This window comes from Oncorhynchus mykiss, chromosome 23 (assembly GCF_057628025.1).
Source record: "Oncorhynchus mykiss isolate SJ-2025 chromosome 23, ASM5762802v1, whole genome shotgun sequence".
Lineage (NCBI taxonomy): Eukaryota > Metazoa > Chordata > Actinopteri > Salmoniformes > Salmonidae > Oncorhynchus > Oncorhynchus mykiss.
In genome coordinates, this window is record NC_143044.1 from 56,901,152 (window position 1) to 56,919,857 (window position 18,706).

At 46.1% G+C, this 18,706-nt stretch overlaps 2 protein-coding genes across 3 annotated transcripts in view; one reads left to right on the forward strand and one right to left on the reverse strand.

Moving 5' to 3' along the window:
• Window positions 1-306: 306 nt before the first annotated feature.
• LOC118943826 (pyroglutamylated RF-amide peptide receptor-like) lies at window positions 307-11,710 on the forward strand. Its single transcript, XM_036959869.2, has 6 exons — window positions 307-889; window positions 1,914-2,072; window positions 3,474-3,535; window positions 7,597-7,832; window positions 8,881-8,978; window positions 10,290-11,710. Exons 1-6 carry the CDS (start codon window positions 532-534, stop codon window positions 10,706-10,708), a joined length of 1,332 nt encoding a protein of 443 aa, XP_036815764.1. The 5' UTR covers window positions 307-531; the 3' UTR covers window positions 10,709-11,710.
• A 5,406-nt stretch (window positions 11,711-17,116) lies between these two features.
• LOC118943825 (DNA-directed RNA polymerase III subunit RPC1) overlaps window positions 17,117-18,706 on the reverse strand; it is a 68,356-nt gene continuing 66,766 nt past the window's right edge. Inside the window, exons 31-32 of one of the 2 annotated variants that reach the window (XM_090217739.1) lie at window positions 17,770-17,963; window positions 17,117-17,300 (exon numbers count right to left, since the gene is read on the reverse strand). In XM_090217739.1, the coding sequence (XP_090073865.1) occupies window positions 17,815-17,963 (149 nt within the window). In that variant the 3' untranslated portion in view covers window positions 17,117-17,300; window positions 17,770-17,814. Of the gene's footprint in view, window positions 17,964-18,706 lie in introns of both variants that reach the window. The other variant, XM_090217738.1, reaches the window with a different exon arrangement.

Here is an 18,706-nt window from a genome sequence, read left to right on the forward strand (position 1 = left end):
CTAACTCGAGTAGATGCAATGATAAGACAAGTTGATTGACTCCTCCTCTATATGAGTTCAGGGAATTGAACACAAGGATCAAAACCAGGAATGACCTTTTCATGAGACCTCAATCTTGTATAGGCTATGATGAAAAGCACAAAATCACACAAACAAAAAATATGAATCTGTTTCCATAAAGCTGTGCGTGTGCGTGTGCGCCTTCTGTCTTTTGAGGCCTGGAATGACAGCTAATTGGGTGTTCCACCCCTTGACGGACAGAGGTTATACGCCCACAGCAACAACAGCAGACTAACAACGTGCGGTATAGGCTAGAAGTGTCACTCAGACACGTTCCTCTTGCCTCTGGACACCGGAGAAATGCACTATCTAGCCGCAGCACAGTGGAAATATGTTTTTTTGGAGGAGCGCACCAGTGCGCACTGCTTGGAGTAGCCTAATCAGCCACACGTGTATAACACACACGTTTCGTGGGAAAACACATCTGTCTGTAGTGGCTGTACTACTGGAATTTACATAAAGTCCTAGAAAATGACAACGGCAACAGAAATGGGGTCCACGAAAATAACACCCGAGGTTCTGCAAGAGATGCTACAACATTACAATTTAACGCGACAAGAGTTCATCGAGTCTTACAACATACAGCCGCTTGTCTACGTCCCTGAGTTGCCGTTGGGCGCTAAGACTACTTTCGTCATTATGTATGCTATCATATTCGTCCTGGCTTTGGTTGGGAACAGTTTGGTTGTCTACATAGTGGTGCGTAAAAGAGCAATACAGACCTCCACTAATATCTTCATCTGTTCTCTGGCGGTGAGCGATCTTCTTATCACATTCTTCTGTATCCCGTTCACCTTGTTGCAGAACATCTCCTCGGAATGGCTCGGAGGTGAGTTCCTATGTTCCATGATTCCATCAACAGCTGTCTGCTCTGCACGGAATGTCTACTGGTTGAATTAACGTGATTTCCGCGTCGTTTCAATGAAATTACATTGAATTAAAGTGGAATTAGACGTTGGATTGATTTATGTGCCCAGTGGGGTGCCTACTGTCATTGATAGTTTGAATAAACTTTAGAAGCCTATATGTAATCGTTGTGGTGTTTTTCATCCTATAATAATATGGATGTGCATTCAATTTGGCAGTAGTTTATGAATATTATAATCTGAGCCTTGACACTCATTGATTTATGAACGGGTTGTGTTTGCAGAGCGTTTTTTTTAATATAATTTCAAGAGAATCTCAGTGTATTATTGCCTTCTGGTGCCTTCTACAGTTGAATGAAATTGATAGATGTGGGTCACTCAACCCATCAGTCAAAAATGTTGACGTTAATAACCAACCAACCAACGTGGGAGGTAATAGGCTACAGAGCAGTGCCTTACCGAGTATTTTATTTCCATAGTTGTAGTCTAAGTAAACAGTTTTTAATCGATGTTCTGGTTTTTGCCGGACATTAGGGTTTATAGGTGGCTTGAGAGTTATTTCACCTTTTTCAGTATTTCACACAAGATTTTTAGAGCAAGCAATATCACATTCGTTTTGTGATTAAAGGTTATTCTGTGAATTGTCACAAAATAGCCTATTTTGTTTGAATGGGTGAGGATCAGCCTTCTAGGGGACTATACATCGAAGCCAAGGGGATTTAGGAGTGAAGGTTACCAACACACGAATTTCCCCATGCTGTTATATAACGAGAGCCATACCGGCTGCAGTACACAGGCAGCTCAATTATGATATGTTGCCCAATTCTTGACGAGCTGATTTGATTGGTCAAAATACCAATTAGTGAGAAAAGATCGGAATTGGTCTGTGTAATCGCAGCCAATGAGAGAACATATGAGGAAACTTCTGCTTGTTCCATGTACAGTGTGTTTTTTTTGAGTGACACTTCTAACCCCTTCTCTTCATAGGTGTTCTCATCTGCAAGACGATTCCTTTTGTTCAGACTATGGCCATAGTGACGGGGATTCTCACAATGACCTGCATCGCCGTGGAGAGGTACCAGGGAATTGTCTACCCCTTGAAAATGAGGAGGCAGTACACTCCGAAAAGAGCATACAAGATGCTAGGTAGGTATGCTTTTAAAAATAAACACTCCTTCTGCTTTTGTCTTAATGGTGTATGTCAGTGAGAACAGAGAAGGAAGGGTGGGGAAGAGGAGAAATGAGAGAGGAGAGTGGGAGAAGAGGAGAGTGGGAGAAGAAGCGGAGAGGAGACTAAAGGTCACTGGGTACAGAGTTGTGAGAGGATAGTAAGATAAAAGATAAGATACATGGAATTGCATAGTAGCATATGAGAGTTCTTCAGTTATGGTTGAATTTCTTTCATAATATACAAAAACAGTGGAGTATGGTGTGTAGATAAGTGGGGAAAAAACATAAAGCTCTGAGGCACTGACAACAAAAAGAGAAGGAAAATGTCTTGACCTGACCTCCATCTTTTATCTTTATCTTTATCATCTTTCATCTTACTATCCTCTCACAATGGTAGTGGAATTAACATTAATACATTCTCTGGCAACAGCTTTGGTGTACATTTCTGCAGTCAGCATGCCAATGGCATGCTCCTCAACTTGATACATCTGTGGCATTGTGTTGTGTGACAAAACTCCACATTTTAGAGTGGCCTTTTATTAACCCCCAGCACAAGGTGCACCTGTGTAATGATCAAGCTGTTTAATCAGCTTCATGATATGCCACACCTGTCAGGTGGATGGATTATCTTGGCAAAGGAGAAATGCTAACTAACAGGGATGTAAACAAATGTGTACAAACATTTTAGAGAAATTCCCTTTTTGTGTGTATGGAACATTGCTGGGATCTTTGTTTGTATTTTTGTTCAGTGTGTATAGGAGATTGGGTGCCATTTGGTACGAGACCTAACTCTAACCAAACACTATGGCATGATGCTAGACTTGTGTGTTGAATTCATATGTTAAACATACAGGATAGGAACATTCTATTCCAGCCACCCAAGGAACATTCTATTCCAGCTACCCAATAGATATACAGGATAGGAACATTCTATTCCAGCTGCCCAATAGACATACAGGATAGGAACATTCTATTCTAGCTACCCAATAGATATACAGGATAGGAACATTTTATTCCAGCTGCCCAATCGATATACAGGATAGGAACATTCTATGCCAGCTGCCCAATAGACATACAGGATAGGAACATTCTATTCCAGCTACCCAATCGATATACAGGATAGGAACATTCTATTCCAGCTACCCAATAGAAATACAGGATAGCGTATTGCAACAAACTCATTGTAATACACAGCTAAAATCTCTTAATTAAAAATATGATAATGGTAAAATTTTACACACACATGAAGGTACAAATGTGAAAAATTGGTGGATACAGTGTTTTGGAAAGAAACTCTTCATATGTGTACAGTATATGATGTATTACTTGTGGTATTGTGAGGAAGTCATTGTATTGAGACATGTCTTCTTTGTGCAGGACTTGTATGGAGTGCATCAGTGGTTGTGGGATCCCCAATGCTGTTCGTACAGCAACTAGAGGTATGTCAAGCCCCTCCCAGCACAGCTACTATAGCTTCAAATCAAATCCAAAACGCTTACAGTAAACATCCTGGCACCAAAGAAGCTGACCTGACCTAACTTAACCTGGCCTAACCTAACCTAACCTGGCCTAACCTAATCTGGCCTAACCTAACCTAACTTAACCTGGCCTAACCTAACTTAACCTGGCCTAACCTAACTTAACCTGGCCTAACCTAACTTAACCTGGCCTGACTTAACCTGGCCTGGCCTGACTTAACCTGGCCTGGCCTGACTTAACCTGGCCTGACCTGACTTAACCTGGCCTGACCTGACTTAACCTGGCCTGACCTGACTTAACCTGGCCTGACCTGACTTAACCTGGCCTGACCTGACTTAACCTGGCCTGACCTGACTTAACCTGGCCTGACCTAACTTGGCCTGGCCTGACCTAACTTGGCCTGGCCTGACCTGACTTGGCCTGGCCTGACCTGACTTGGCCTGGCCTGACCTGACTTGGCCTGGCCTGACCTGACTTGGTCTGGCCTGACCTGACTTGGCCTGGCCTGACCTGACTTGGCCTGGCCTAACTTGGCCTGGCCTGACCTAACTTGGCCTGGCCTAACTTGGCCTGGCCTGGCCTAACTTGGCCTGGCCTGACCTAACTTGGCCTGGCCTGACCTAACTTGGCCTGGCCTGACCTAACTTGGCCTGGCCTGACCTAACTTGGCCTGGCCTGACCTAACTTGGCCTGGCCTGACCTAACTTGGCCTGGCCTGACCTGACTTGACCTGACCTGATTTGGCCTGGCCTGACCTGACCTGACTTGGCCTGGCCTGACCTGACCTGACTTGGCCTGGCCTGACCTGACCTGACTTGGCCTGGCCTGACCTGACTTGGCCTGGCCTGACCTGACCTGACTTGGCCTGGCCTGACCTGACCTGACTTGGCCTGGCCTGACCTGACCTGACTTGGCCTGGCCTGACCTGACTTGGCCTGGCCTGACCTGACCTGACTTGGCCTGACCTGACCTGACTTGGCCTGACCTGACCTGACTTGGCCTGGCCTGACCTGACCTGACCTGACTTGGCCTGACCTGACCTGACCTGACTTGGCCTGACCTGACTTGGCCTGACCTGACTTGACCTGACTTGGCCTGACCTGACCTGACCTGACTTGGCCTGACCTGACCTGACTTGGCCTGGCCTGACCTGACTTGGCCTGACCTGACCTGACCTGACCTGACTTGGCCTGGCCTGACCTGACTTGGCCTGACCTGACCTGACCTGACTTGGCCTGGCCTGACCTGACTTGGCCTGACCTGACCTGACTTGACTTGGCCTGACCTGACTTGGCCTGACCTGACCTGACTTGGCCTGACCTGACTTGGCCTGGCCTGGCCTGACTTGACTTGGCCTGGCCTGACCTGACTTGACTTGGCCTGGCCTGACCTGACCTGACTTGGCCTGACCTGACTTGGCCTGACCTGACCTGACTTGGCCTGGCCTGACCTGACTTGGCCTGACCTGACCTGACTTGGCCTGGCCTGACCTGACCTGACCTGACTTGGCCTGGCCTGACCTGACTTGGCCTGACCTGACCTGACCTGACTTGGCCTGGCCTGACCTGACTTGGCCTGACCTGACTTGACTTGGCCTGACCTGACTTGGCCTGACCTGACCTGACTTGGCCTGACCTGACTTGGCCTGGCCTGACCTGACTTGACTTGGCCTGGCCTGACCTGACCTGACCTGACTTGGCCTGACCTGACCTGACCTGACTTGGCCTGGCCTGACCTGACCTGATTTGGCCTGGCCTGACCTGACTTGACCTGGCCTGACCTGACCTGACTTGGCCTGACCTGACCTGACTTGACCTGACTTGGCCTGACCTGACCTGACTTGGCCTGGCCTGACCTGACTTGGCCTGACCTGACCTGACCTGACTTGGCCTGGCCTGACCTGACTTGGCCTGGCCTGACCTGACCTAACTTGGCCTGGCCTGACCTGACCTGACCTGACCTGACCTAACTTGGCCTGGCCTGACCTGACCTGACTTGGCCTGACCTGACCTGACCTAACTTGGCCTGGCCTGACCTGACCTGACCTAACTTGGCCTGGCCTGACCTGACCTAACTTGGCCTGGCCTGACCTGACCTAACCTGACCTGACATGACCTAACTTGGCCTGGCCTGACCTGACCTGACCTGACCTAACTTGGCCTGGCCTGACCTGACCTGACTTGGCCTGGCCTGACCTGACCTGACCTAACTTGGCCTGACCTGACCTGACCTAACTTGGCCTGGCCTGACCTGACCTAACTTGGCCTGGCCTGACCTAACCTGACCTAACTTGGCCTGGCCTGACCTAACCTGACCTAACTTGGCCTGGCCTGACCTAACCTGACCTAACTTGGCCTGGCCTGACCTAACCTGACCTAACTTGGCCTGGCCTGACCTGACCTAACTTGGCCTGGCCTGACCTGACCTAACTTGGCCTGGCCTGACCTGACCTAACTTGGCCTGGCCTGACCTGACCTAACTTGGCCTGGCCTGACCTGAACTAACTTGGCCTGGCCTGACCTGACCTAACTTGGCCTGGCCTGACCTGACCTAACTTGGCCTGGCCTGACCTGACCTAACTTGGCCTGGCCTGACCTGACCTAACTTGGCCTGGCCTGACCTGACCTAACTTGGCCTGGCCTGACCTGACCTAACTTGGCCTGGCCTGACCTGACCTAACTTGGCCTGGCCTGACCTGACCTAACTTGGCCTGGCCTGACCTGACCTAACTTGGCCTGGCCTGACCTGACCTAACTTGGCCTGGCCTGACCTGACCTAACTTGGCCTGGCCTGACCTGACCTAACTTGGCCTGGCCTGACCTGACCTAACTTGGCCTGGCCTGACCTGACCTAACTTGGCCTGGCCTGACCTGACCTAACTTGGCCTGGCCTGACCTAACTTGGCCTGGCCTGACCTGACCTGACCTAACTTGGCCTGGCCTGACCTGACCTAACTTGGCCTGGCCTGACCTGACCTAACTTGGCCTGGCCTGACCTGACCTAACTTGGCCTGGCCTGACCTGACCTAACTTGGCCTGGCCTGACCTGACCTGACCTAACTTGGCCTGGCCTGACTTGACCTAACTTGGCCTGGCCTGACCTGACCTAACTTGGCCTGGCCTGACCTAACTTGGCCTGACCTAACTTGGCCTGGCCTGACCTGACCTAACTTGGCCTGGCCTGACCTGACCTGACCTAACTTGGCCTGGCCTGACCTGACCTAACTTGGCCTGGCCTGACCTGACCTAACTTGGCCTGGCCTGACCTGACCTAACTTGGCCTGGCCTGACCTGACCTAACTTGGCCTGGCCTGACCTGACCTAACTTGGCCTGACCTGACCTGACCTAACTTGGCCTGACCTGACCTGACCTAACTTGGCCTGACCTGACCTGACTTAACCTGGCCTGACCTGACCTGACTTAACCTGGCCTGACCTGACTTAACCTGGCCTGACCTGACCTGACTTAACCTGGCCTGACCTGACCTGACCTAACTTAACCTGGCCTGACCTGACCTGACCTGACCTGACCTAACTTAACCTGGCCTAACTTAGCCTGGCCTGACCTGACCTAATTTAGCCTGGCCTGACCTAACTTAGCCTGGCCTGACCTGACCTGACCTGACTTGGCCTGACCTGACCTAATTTAGCCTGGCCTGACCTGACCTGACTTGGCCTGGCCTGACCTGACCTGACTTGGCCTGGCCTGACGTAACTTAGCCTGGCCTGACCTGACCAGACTTAGCCTGACCTAACCAAACCTAATCTGACTTAACCTGACCTGACCTAACCTTACCTGACCTAACCGAACTTAACCTAACCTGATCTATCTTGACCTAACCTAACTTAACCTGACCTAACCAAACCTAATCTGACTTAACCTGACCTAACCTTACCTAATTTTACCTGACCTGACCTAACCAAACTTAAACCTAACCAAATCGGTCGCTTTCAGAATCACTCCAGAAAACCAAAAGCTGTGATTGAATGATTCATTGATGTGTTTCCCCCTCCATTCCCAGGTGAAGTATGACTTCCTGTACGACCACCACCACGTGTGTTGTCAGGAGCGTTGGCGTTCCCTGATCCACAGACAAGTGTACACCACCTTCATCATGGTCGCTCTGTTCCTGATGCCCATGGTAGCCATGTTGTTTCTCTACACACGGATAGGGATAGAGCTGTGGATCAGGAAGAGGGTGGGGGACTCCTCTGTCCTGAACACCATGAACCACAGAGAGGTCAACAAAATATCCAGGTACTCTACATATACGCAGACGTCTTTCATTGTGATAGATATAGGGAAGAATGAGAGATGGGAGAGAGGAGCCAGGAGAGGACTGGCCACCCCTCAGAGCCTGGTTCCTCTTCACCAGGTACAGCCAGGAGAGGACTGATCACCCTTCAGAGCCTAGTTCCTCTCTGGAATGAGAGATGAGCCAGGAGAGGACTGACCACCCCTCAGAGCCTAGTTCCTCTCTAGAATGAGAGAGGAGAGATGAGCCAGGAGAAGACTAGCCACCCCTCAGAGCCTGGTTCCTCTCTACCCAGTACTGGCAGGAGAAGACTGGCCACCCCTCAGAGCCTGGTTCCTCTCTACCCAGTACAGCCAGTAGAGGACTGGCCACCCCTCAGAGCCTGGTTCCTCTCTACCCAGTACAGCCAGTAGAGGACTGGCCACCCCTCAGAGCCTGGTTCCTCTGTACCAGGTACAGACAGGAGAAGACTGGCCACCCCTCAGAAACTGGTTCTTCTCTACCCAGTACAGTCAGTAGAGGACTGGCCACCCCTCAGAGCCTGGTTCCTCTCTACCCAGAACAGCCAGAAGAGGACTGGTCACCTCTTAGAGCCTGGTTCCTCTCTACCCAGTACAGCCAGTAGAGGAATGGCCACCCCTCAGAGCCTGGTTCCTCTGTACCAGGTACAGACAGGAGAGGACTGGCCACCCCTCAGAGCCTGGTTCCTCTGTACCAGGTACATACAGGAGAGGAATGGCCACCCCTCAGAGCCTGGTTCCTCTCTAGGTAACTGCTGATTGTAAAAAAGGCTTTATAAAATGCACTGTATTTATTGATTGAGGTGAACTGATATGAAAAGTTGAAAGCACCTGGGTGTTGAACCGCGGTCTGAGTTGACTGGAGTTGGCAGCACTATTGCCAGACCATTCAGGCACACAGAGAACTCTTCTAAAATCCCAGTTGAAATGCATTGTGCAGGATGACACCTGCATGTCTCTCCATACAGGAAGAATAAAAGAAAGGGAATAAGCGCGAGAAGGTTAGAACATTCTTTATTGATTTTCACAGGAAGAAGAAGCGAGCTGTAAAAATGATGATTACCATCGTTCTGCTGTTCACGATCTGTTGGGCTCCGTTTCATACCGTTCACATGCTGTTTGAGTACAGTAAGTATATGATCTATCACACTACAATAACGACAATAGGGCTAGGTCTAACAAGCTGAAATAGGGTGTAGTACATATAGCATAAACAATCACCGTCACATAGGTTCACCTTTACATTCAGGTTTAACTGTAACTCAGAGGCAGGTGTAAATCTTACGGTTCAGCATGTTTTTCACTAACCACGTTTCCATTAAACCATGTCATGCGGATGAATTACCTGATGCATGAAAACAAAAAGTCACGACAAGTCTGATTGAAACATGACATGTCGGTACAAGACTGTGCTGACAAAACTATTTGTTCGTTCGACATGGTGGGATCTTTTTGTGTCGGTAAAATGTATTATATAAGAAATGGCGGTGGAAACGCCGCGATGCGCAAATGATTAATATAATAACCATCATATCTAAGTAAAGTTGGAGTCACGTGATGATATGTTGTGTGGTCCTCTCACTACGACTCGGGAAAACATGCCGTTTATTAGCCTACAGATTAAATCAATGATGTTCTACTTCACAGGGTGGTGAATGTGCAATGAGCTTGATGCTCCTTTCCAATAAATGTCGAGGGTCTTATTCTGGTGACATGATGATCGATGCTTGGCTGCCGTTTCACAAATACACATCATTTGACTCTTTTTCATAATTATCTCATAATGTGGGTAGCCTACCCGCACTGCGTCCGCGAGCTGTTGACTAGCGCTCATGTACCAAGACCAGAGTGAGCACATCCGCTATATAATGCAACAGTTTTTGTGATACAAGTATCAGTCGAGCTGGAAATGCGATGGAAACCCATTTAACTTGTATTTTTCCATTCGGTACATGAAAATGTAACAGTACAGCCTCTTATCGGGGCTCTCGAGAGGCGCAGAGGTCTAAGGCACTGCATCTCAGTGCAAGAGGTGCCACTAGTGTACCTGGTTTGAATCCAAGCTGTATCACATCTGGTTGTGCTTGAGAGTCCCATAGCGTGGCGCACAATTGACCCAGTGCCGTCCACTGTAAACAAGAATATGTTCTTTTAACTGACTTGCCTAGTTAAAATTGAAAACGTTTAAATCAGCAAACAGTCTGTTTTTTTATTTGTTTCTTAAGAGAAACAATTATTGTAGTGATGTCCTATATTTGTTACTGTATTGTAATTTCCCCAAAATTATGATGGAAACATCTTTGGTGGAAAATGCAATATTGTTATATGGAGATTTTAGAATATTCAAATGAAACTCTGTCGCAAATTGGATGGAAACCTAGCTACAAATATTGTCTAAATACAGCTAAACTAATCCCCAAAAACCTTCCTTTCATCTAGACAACCTAGAGGAGAACTCTGACGAGGGGACGGTGAACATGATCATCGCCATCGTCCAGGCCATCGGCTTCTCCAACTCCTTCAACAACCCGATCATCTACGCCTTCATGAACGAGAACTTCAAGAAGAGCTGTGTGGCTACCTTGTCCCGCTGCCTCAGGAAGCCCTCCAACCACCGGGGCGGCGCTGTGGAGACGCCCAACAACCCCACTGTACTCTTTATTAGACCACTGAAGAGGGAGGCCTTCTCAGAGACTGGAGGTGGGGCTAATGGAGGTTTGGCGCAGGGTGTGCTGGAGAACGGTCCGTCTGTCTCCTCTCAGACCTCCTCAGCCTTAGCAGGGGAGAAGATGACGGAGAACACTCAGCTACCCAGTGAACAGTGTAGATCTGTTGAAATAGTCTCGTTACAGACTTAAAAAAAGAAGCACTCCAGTCTCCTTTTCACCTCATTTATCCAAGTGTACATTATGGGATAAATTAGTACAGGTTCAGAAGCGTACCTTTTGGAAAAGGTAGAAATGATCCTATTTAGGTTACCACCACAGTGACAACGCAGTCTGTTCCTTTAAGTGGCAAAAATGTACCACTAAAACGTTTTTTTGGGGTGTTGTTTTAAAAACTGTATGGTGCAAAGCCTTATTTGCATTTTTCCCAGGCTGCAAAAATGTACCACTAAAACATTTTTTTGGGGTGTTGTTTTAAAAACTGTATGGTGCAAAGCCTTATTTGCATTTTTCCCAGGCTGCCTTTCAAGTGAATTTTAGAGTTACCAGTACCATCAATCACTGTTTGCTTGTGACACAGACAACAAAGTGATATGGAATTCTCATTGGAATGCAGCCAGAGTTAGAATACCCCCAAATTTTAACTTTTAAATCACCCTCAACCGGCATTTAAAATGACTGCCAAAGTAGGAAAGATTGATAAATGAGAGTCCCTAAACCATCTAAACAGGAACAACCATCTCAGTAACGGGTGAAATAAGTCCAACTACTAACAGATTGGATGAGTTAAAAAAAAAAGTATGTTATTTATCTCTGTGTAGCATAAGATCAATCAAACATATTGAAACAAACAATTCTAAAAATCAACCTGCGAAAGTGCATGCTGGGAAATATGAAAATGGGATTGGTTTTTGAGAGCATATTGGGTACAAAAATGTACCATTATACTAGATTATCTGCAAATGTACCCTAAAAAGGTACTCAACAGTACCATGTGAGATTGTGTTTCTCTTAAGGTACATTGTGTATTTTAATATTTTTGTACACCAGGAAACAACGCTGTACCCTATTCATACCTTTTTTTTCTGAGTGTGCATTCGGAAAGTATTCAGACCCCTTGACTTTTTCCACATTTTGTTAAGTTACAGCCTTATTCTAAAATGGATTGAATAAAACATTTCCCTCATCAATCTACACACAATACCCCATAATGACATCACAATACCGTATAATGACATCACAATACCAGGTTTAGACATTTTTGCACATTTATTAATAATAATATAGAAATACCTTATTTACATAAGTATTCAATATCCCTTTGCTATGAGACATGAAATTGAGCTCAGATGCATCCTGTTTCCATTGATCATCCTTGAGATGTTTCTACAACTTGATTGGAGTCCACCTGTGGTCAATTCAGATTTGAAAAAGCACACACAGTTGTCTCACAGTTGACAGTGCATGTCAGAGCAAAAACCCAAGCCATGAGGTCGAAGGAATTGTCCTAGAGCTCCGAGACAGGATTGTGTCAAAGCACAAATCTGGGGAAGGATACCAAAACATTTCTGCAGCATTGAAGGTCCCTAAGAACACAGTGGCTTCCATCATTCTTAAATGGAAGAAGTTTTGAACCACCAAGACTCTTCCTAGAGCCTGCCACCCTGCCAAACTGATCAATCAGGGGAGAAGGGCCTTGGTCAGGGAGGTGACTAAGAACCTGATTGTCACTAACAGAGCTCCAGAGTTCCTCTGTGGAGATGGGAGAACCTTCCAGAAGTACAACCATCTCTGCAGCACCACCAATCAGGCCTTTATGGTAGAGTGGCCAAACGGAAGCCAACCTCAGTAAAAAGCACATCACAGCCTGGTTGGAGTTTGCCAAAAGGCACCCAAAGGAAACAAGATGCTCTGGTCTGATGAAACCAAGATTAAACACTTAGAACTCTTCGGCCTGAATGCCAAGCCTGGAGGAAATGTGGCACCATCCCTGCGGTGAAGCATGGTGGTGGCATCATCCTGCTGTGGGGATGTTTATCAGCGGAAAATAATAGATCTGCAGAAAAGAACGGGAGAAACTCCCCAAATACAGGTGTGCCAAGCTTGTAGCGTCATACTCATGAAGACTTGAGGTTATAATCACTGCCAAAGGTGCGTCAACAAAGTACTGAGTAAAGGGTCTGAATATTTCTAAAAATCCTATTTTTGCTTTGTCATTATGGAGTATTGTGTGTAGATTGATGAGGGTGGGGACAATTTGATCCATTCCAGAATAAGGCCGTAATGTAACAAGATGTGGAAAAAGTCAAGGGGTCTGAATACTTTCGAAGGCACTGGACATATGCCAACTTCCGAATAACTATTCCGCAGGACGAACCCTACAATCAGACTAAAACAGCCTGGTCAAACCAGCCACTACCCTGCACAGCAGGGGTGACAGTGCCTTCTCACATGTGGCCCCCTCAGCTCTGCAACACTCTACCTGTACTCGTCCAGGAGGCAGCTTTAATCTCCCTCACTTTAAAACACCCATTCAAACTTTTAATGTTTAATGACTTAATCTGCTTAAAGTCCATCTTCGACATTAGCAGGTAATGTGTTGACGTATTGTGATAGTTTTTTGTTGTTGTTTTGCTTTCTAACTTGATGAGCATTGAGCGTGGGAAATGTGCTATGCAAATGATATATGTATTAATTAGTATTGTTACTGACAGGAAGAGAGCGCCACAGCAGGCAGCTGTCGTTTAGGAGACGGTAGACCAAAGTCCTGGTGGCAAAACCTCCTACTGCTCAGCTGTACATACAGTAGTGAGAGCTAGTCCATTAACGAACATGATCACTTATAAAAGCACATTTTGTACTTTCACCAAACTACTGTCTTGTAAATGAAGGTAACCACTGCAGGCATCTCAGAGAAGTACAGATTGTGAAGACATGTTTTGAATATGAAATAGAACAGGGTCACCTCAGAAAGATAAAAAATCCTTTGAAATAGAAAGGACACAAGAGGTTCATTGATTCAGTGTTACCTGATTCAGCATGCTGAGAAAGCCAGGTTCATTCACTATTACCTGATTCAGTATTACCTGATTCAGCATGCTGAGAAAGCCAGGTTCATTGATTCAGTGTTACCTGATTCAGCATGCTGAGAAAGCCAGGTTCATTGATTCACTATTACCTGATTCAGCATGCTGAGAAAGCCAGGTTCATTCACTATTACCTGATTCAGTATTACCTGATTCAGCATGCTGAGAAAGCCAGGTTCATTGATTCAGTGTTACCTGATTCAGCATGCTGAGAAAGCCAGGTTCATTGATTCACTATTACCTGATTCAGCATGCTGAGAAAGCCAGGTTCATTCACTATTACCTGATTCAGTATTACCTGATTCAGCATGCTGAGAAAGCCAGGTTCATTGATTCAGTGTTACCTGATTCAGCATGCTGAGAAAGCCAGGTTCATTGATTCAGTGTTACCTGATTCAGCATGCTGAGAAAGCCAGGTTCATTGATTCACTATTACCTGATTCAGCATGCTGAGAAAGCCAGGTTCATTGATTCAGTATTACCTGATTCGGCATGCTGAGAAAGCCAGATTCACTACAGATAATTCCACAACAGACAATACAATAGACCCAATAGAGGTATTGGAGTTGGAATACTCAGTAGCATGCAAATCACTACTGTCTGGAGATGGAGGTATCTAATTATATAGAGGCTAATTACCAATCAATAAATTAATCAAGACCATTTTATTTAACTGAAAGGGGTGGCAGGTAGCCTAGTGGTTAGAGTGTAGGGACGGCAGGTAGCCTAGTGGTTAGAGTGTAGGGACGGCAGGTAGCCTAGTGGTTAGAGCGTTGGACTAGTAACTGAAAGGTTGCAAGTTCAAATCCCCGAGCTGACAAGGTACAAATCTGTCGTTCTGCCCCTGAACAGGCAGTTAACCCACTGTTCCTAGGCCGTCATTGAAAATAAGAATTTGATCTTAACTGACTTGCCTAGTAAAATTTGTTGTGATCTATTTGTTCTCTATGCAACTCCATGTTCAAGACAAACAATGTCGGTTGACACAGACCAACACCCAGGCTTTAATCATTTAACCAATTGTACAAACATGTTTCTATTAGGATTTTGTTAGAGGTCAATACTTTTCAGCACAAGCTTCTGCTATCAACACTACATGTGGACCACAAGTTAAATATTGAACATTTGATGTTTTGTGTCATGAACTACAATGATGCTTCTACATCTGCATTGCTTTCTCTTTGTGGTTTTAGGCCGGGTAAGCACTTTGTGACAACTGCTGATGGAAAAAGGGCTCATCGTGTGTCTGTTGTTGTTACGTGTAAAGCAAGATTATGTTGATGTTTAAAATTTGGATAAAAAAATAAAAATAGGAACGTGGTTTGTTTTTTCTTCATTTGTGTGTAATTACTTCCATTCATGGATCCAAATACAGCTTTTCGGTTGACATCATAATGGCGATAAATAATTAAATGACATCACAATGACGATAAATAATAAATGACATCACAATGGAGAGAAAACATCAACCGGTGACTGCATGCCAAATGGGAACCCTGCAGAGCACTACTTTAGACCAGAGCCCCGTGGGCTATTGACTTCACTAGTCCTACTAATTACTGGCTTAGAAGCCTACCTGCTGTTGAAGCCATTAGGTTCTCTGTGTGTGTGAGGGTACTCCCATCCCAGTGGATTAAAAATGCTCTTATTATCTGCAAGAGAGGCACTGTCAGTTCTCCCATTTCCATATTGGTTTGGTGGAACTCCAAGTCACTGTGACATTTCGGCAGTCGTGTCATATTTGAAAACAGATTTCGTCATATCATCTCTGTTAAAGAGATTGAACAGGATCTTTAAGCATTTCTAAATTCTTAACATATACGAATTGCATGATTTATTAATAGATGTAAAGTTCCCTGTTTAGGGGACCAGTGGGGTTCTGGTAACTGGTAACTGATAAACAGTGTGGTTAACAAGTTAATACTTTGTAGCGCCACCTTTTGCTGCGATTACAGCTGTAAGTCGCTTGGGGTATGTCTCTATCAGTTTTGCACATCGAGAGACTGAATTTTTTTCCCATTCCTCCTTGCAAAACAGCTCGAGCTCAGTGAGGTTGGATGGAGAGCATTTGTGAACAGCACTTTTCAGTTCTTTCCACAGATTCTCGATTGGATTCAGGTCTGGACTTTGACTTGGCCATTCTAACACCTGGATATGTTTATTTTTGAACCATTCCATTGTAGATTTTGCTTTATGTTTTGGATCATTGTCTTGTTGGAAGACAAATCTCCGTCCCAGTCTCAGGTCTTTTGCAGACTCCATCAGGTTTTCTTCCAGAATGGTCCTGTATTTGGCTCCATCCATCTTCCCATCAATTTTAACCATCTTCCCTGTCCCTGCTGAAGAAAAGCAGGTCCAAACCATGATGCTGCCACCACCATGTTTTACAGTGGGGATGGTGTGTTCAGGGTGATGAGCTTTGTTGCTTTGACGCCAAACATAACGTCTTGCATTGTTGCCAAAAAGTTCAATTTTGGTTTCATCTGACCAGAGCACCTTCTTCCACATGTTTGGTGTGTCTCCCAGGTGGCTTGTGGCAAACTTTAAACAACACTTTTTATGGATATCTTTAAGAAATGGCTTTCTTCTTGCCACTCTTCCATAAAGGCCAGATTTGTGCAATATACGACTGATTGTTGTCCTATGGACAGAGTCTCCCACCTCAGCTGTAGATCTCTGCAGTTCATCCAGAGTGATCATGGGCCTCTTGGCTGAATCTCTGATCAGTCTTCTCCTTGTATGAGCTGAAAGTTTAGAGGGACGGCCAGGTCTTGGTAGATTTGCAGTGGTCTGATACTCCTTCCATTTCAATATTATCGCTTGCACAGTGCTCCTTGGGATGTTTAAAGCTTGGGAAATCTTTTTGTATCCAAATCCGGCTTTAAACTTCTTCACAACAGTATCTCGGACCTGCCTGGTGTGTTCCTTGTTCTTCATGATGCTCTCTGCGCTTTTAACGGACCTCTGAGACTATCACAGTGCCTACCTACAGTAGAGGGATGTTTTAATCCATAAAGACATCCATAATTACAGTAGAGGGATGTTTTAATCCATAAAGACATCCATAATTACAGTAGAGGGATGTTTTAAACCCTAAAGACATCCATAATTACAGTAGAGGGATGTTTTAAAACACTGAGAAAAGCCCCAATCCAAGCCAAGCAGTAAACACAAAAATCCAATTTGATTGAGGCTTTAGAGAACAGTCACCATATAGTCAACCTCACCTTAAGAAGCAACAGGAGAGAAGCCTGGGCATCCAAGGCTATCAACATAGTATACACAGGGTTCATTGTAACCAGGCTCCAGATGGCTCTGTGCTTCAGCCAAGTCCTCTCAAGGTCGTTCAAATCAGTGTCACACCAAACATGAATGGCATAACAAAGCTGTGTGTCAATGACAGTCAGGAGAGTTGGCTCAAGCACATACTCTACAGACCTGGGAACAGGCTCCTTTCAGCCAGTGAACAACATCAAACCATATTTTCTAATCAAATCAGTGACTTCAACGCGTCTCTCTTTCCAGCGTCACTTTATTGTCAGTTCAGAAAGGGGAAGCGTGGGGAAAACAGACAAGGAACATAATAAAGAGAGTTAACATGAGGCCACGACTAAACAAATAAAAAAACAGGGGAACGTCCGTGTTCCATTGTGGAAGAGCTGGAGACGTTTTGACAGGCACTTCTCTCACCTGTAGTCCTGTGAATTAGAAGAAGTGGTATAAAATAACACAATAAACAGAAAGCCAAAAGGAAGATGTTATTATATGAAGCTTCACGGAGAGGCCCTCATGCTCTCTTTGCTCCATCACACACACCACCCCAACGCCACAAACACACACACACCCCCTAACCCCACACCACCCTAACCCTAACCCCACCCTAACCCCCCCCCCCCACACACACACCTTAACCGCACACACACACACACACACACACACACACACACACACACACACACACACACACACACACACACACACACACACACACACACACACACACAGAGATAGCAAAAGCAGCATATACAATGAGAGTGCCTTGATCAGATCAGTACAGTAAGGGTTGTGGGGTTGATTCCCACAATGGCCACATATACTGCAGATGTGTCACTGTAACTGTAGGAGCCTTTGGATTAAAGCATCTACTAAATGACCATATTATTTTACATTATTAGATGTTGGGTGTGGGACAGACACGAGCCCAGGGTTCTACTATGTAACCAAGGGGATGTGGAAGTCGGGACTGTCGAAGAGCAGGGGTCTCCTGGGTGGCGTGGGGTCCTTATCAGCCTTGTGTAAGAGCTTGAACAGTCCTGTACCGATGTTCATGGGGATTCCCATGATGATGCATTCAGATACACCTGGAACCAGAGGAGACAGAGATATTCAGATACACCTGGAACCAGAGGAGACAAGAGAGATTCAGATACACCTGGAACCAGAGGAGACAAGAGAGATTCAGATACACCTGGAACCAGAGGAGACAGAGAGATTCAGATACACCTGGAACCAGAGGAGACAAGAGAGATTCAGATACACCTGGAACCAGAGGAGACAGAGAGATTCCGATACACCTGGAACCAGAGGAGACAAGAGAGATTCAGATACACCTGGAACCAGAGGAGACAGAGATTCCGATACACCTGGAACCAGAGGAGACAGAGAGATTCAGATACACCTGGAACCAGAGGAGACAGAGATTCAGATACACCTGGAACCAGAGGAGAGAGAGAGATTCCGATACACCTAGAACCAGAGGAGACAGAGAGATTCAGATACACCTGGGCCCAGAGGAGAGAGAGAGATTCAGATACACCTGGACCCAGAGGAGACAGAGAGACTCAGATACACCTGGACCCAGAGGAGACAGAGAGATTCAGATACACCTGGAACCAGAGGAGACAGAGAGATTCAGATACACCCGGAACCAGAGGAGACAGAGAGATTCAGATACACCTGGAACCAGAGGAGACAGAGAGATTCAGATACACCTGGAACCAGAGGAGACAAGAGAGATTCAGATACACCTGGAACCAGAGGAGACAGAGAGATTCAGATACACCTGGAACCAGAGGAGACAAGAGAGATTCAGATACACCTGGAA

What these genes read in the sequence shown, in the direction of transcription:
- LOC118943826 (XM_036959869.2), top strand. Translation starts at nt 532, where the DNA reads ATGACAACGGCAACAGAAATGGGGTCCACGAAAATAACACCCGAGGTT. An exon ending in TGTTCGTACAGCAACTAGAG is followed by an intron (nt 3,536 to 7,596) that starts GTATGTCAAGCC and finishes CTCCATTCCCAG; the next exon opens with GTGAAGTATGACTTCCTGTA. An exon ending in GAGGTCAACAAAATATCCAG is followed by an intron (nt 7,833 to 8,880) that starts GTACTCTACATA and finishes TGATTTTCACAG; the next exon opens with GAAGAAGAAGCGAGCTGTAA.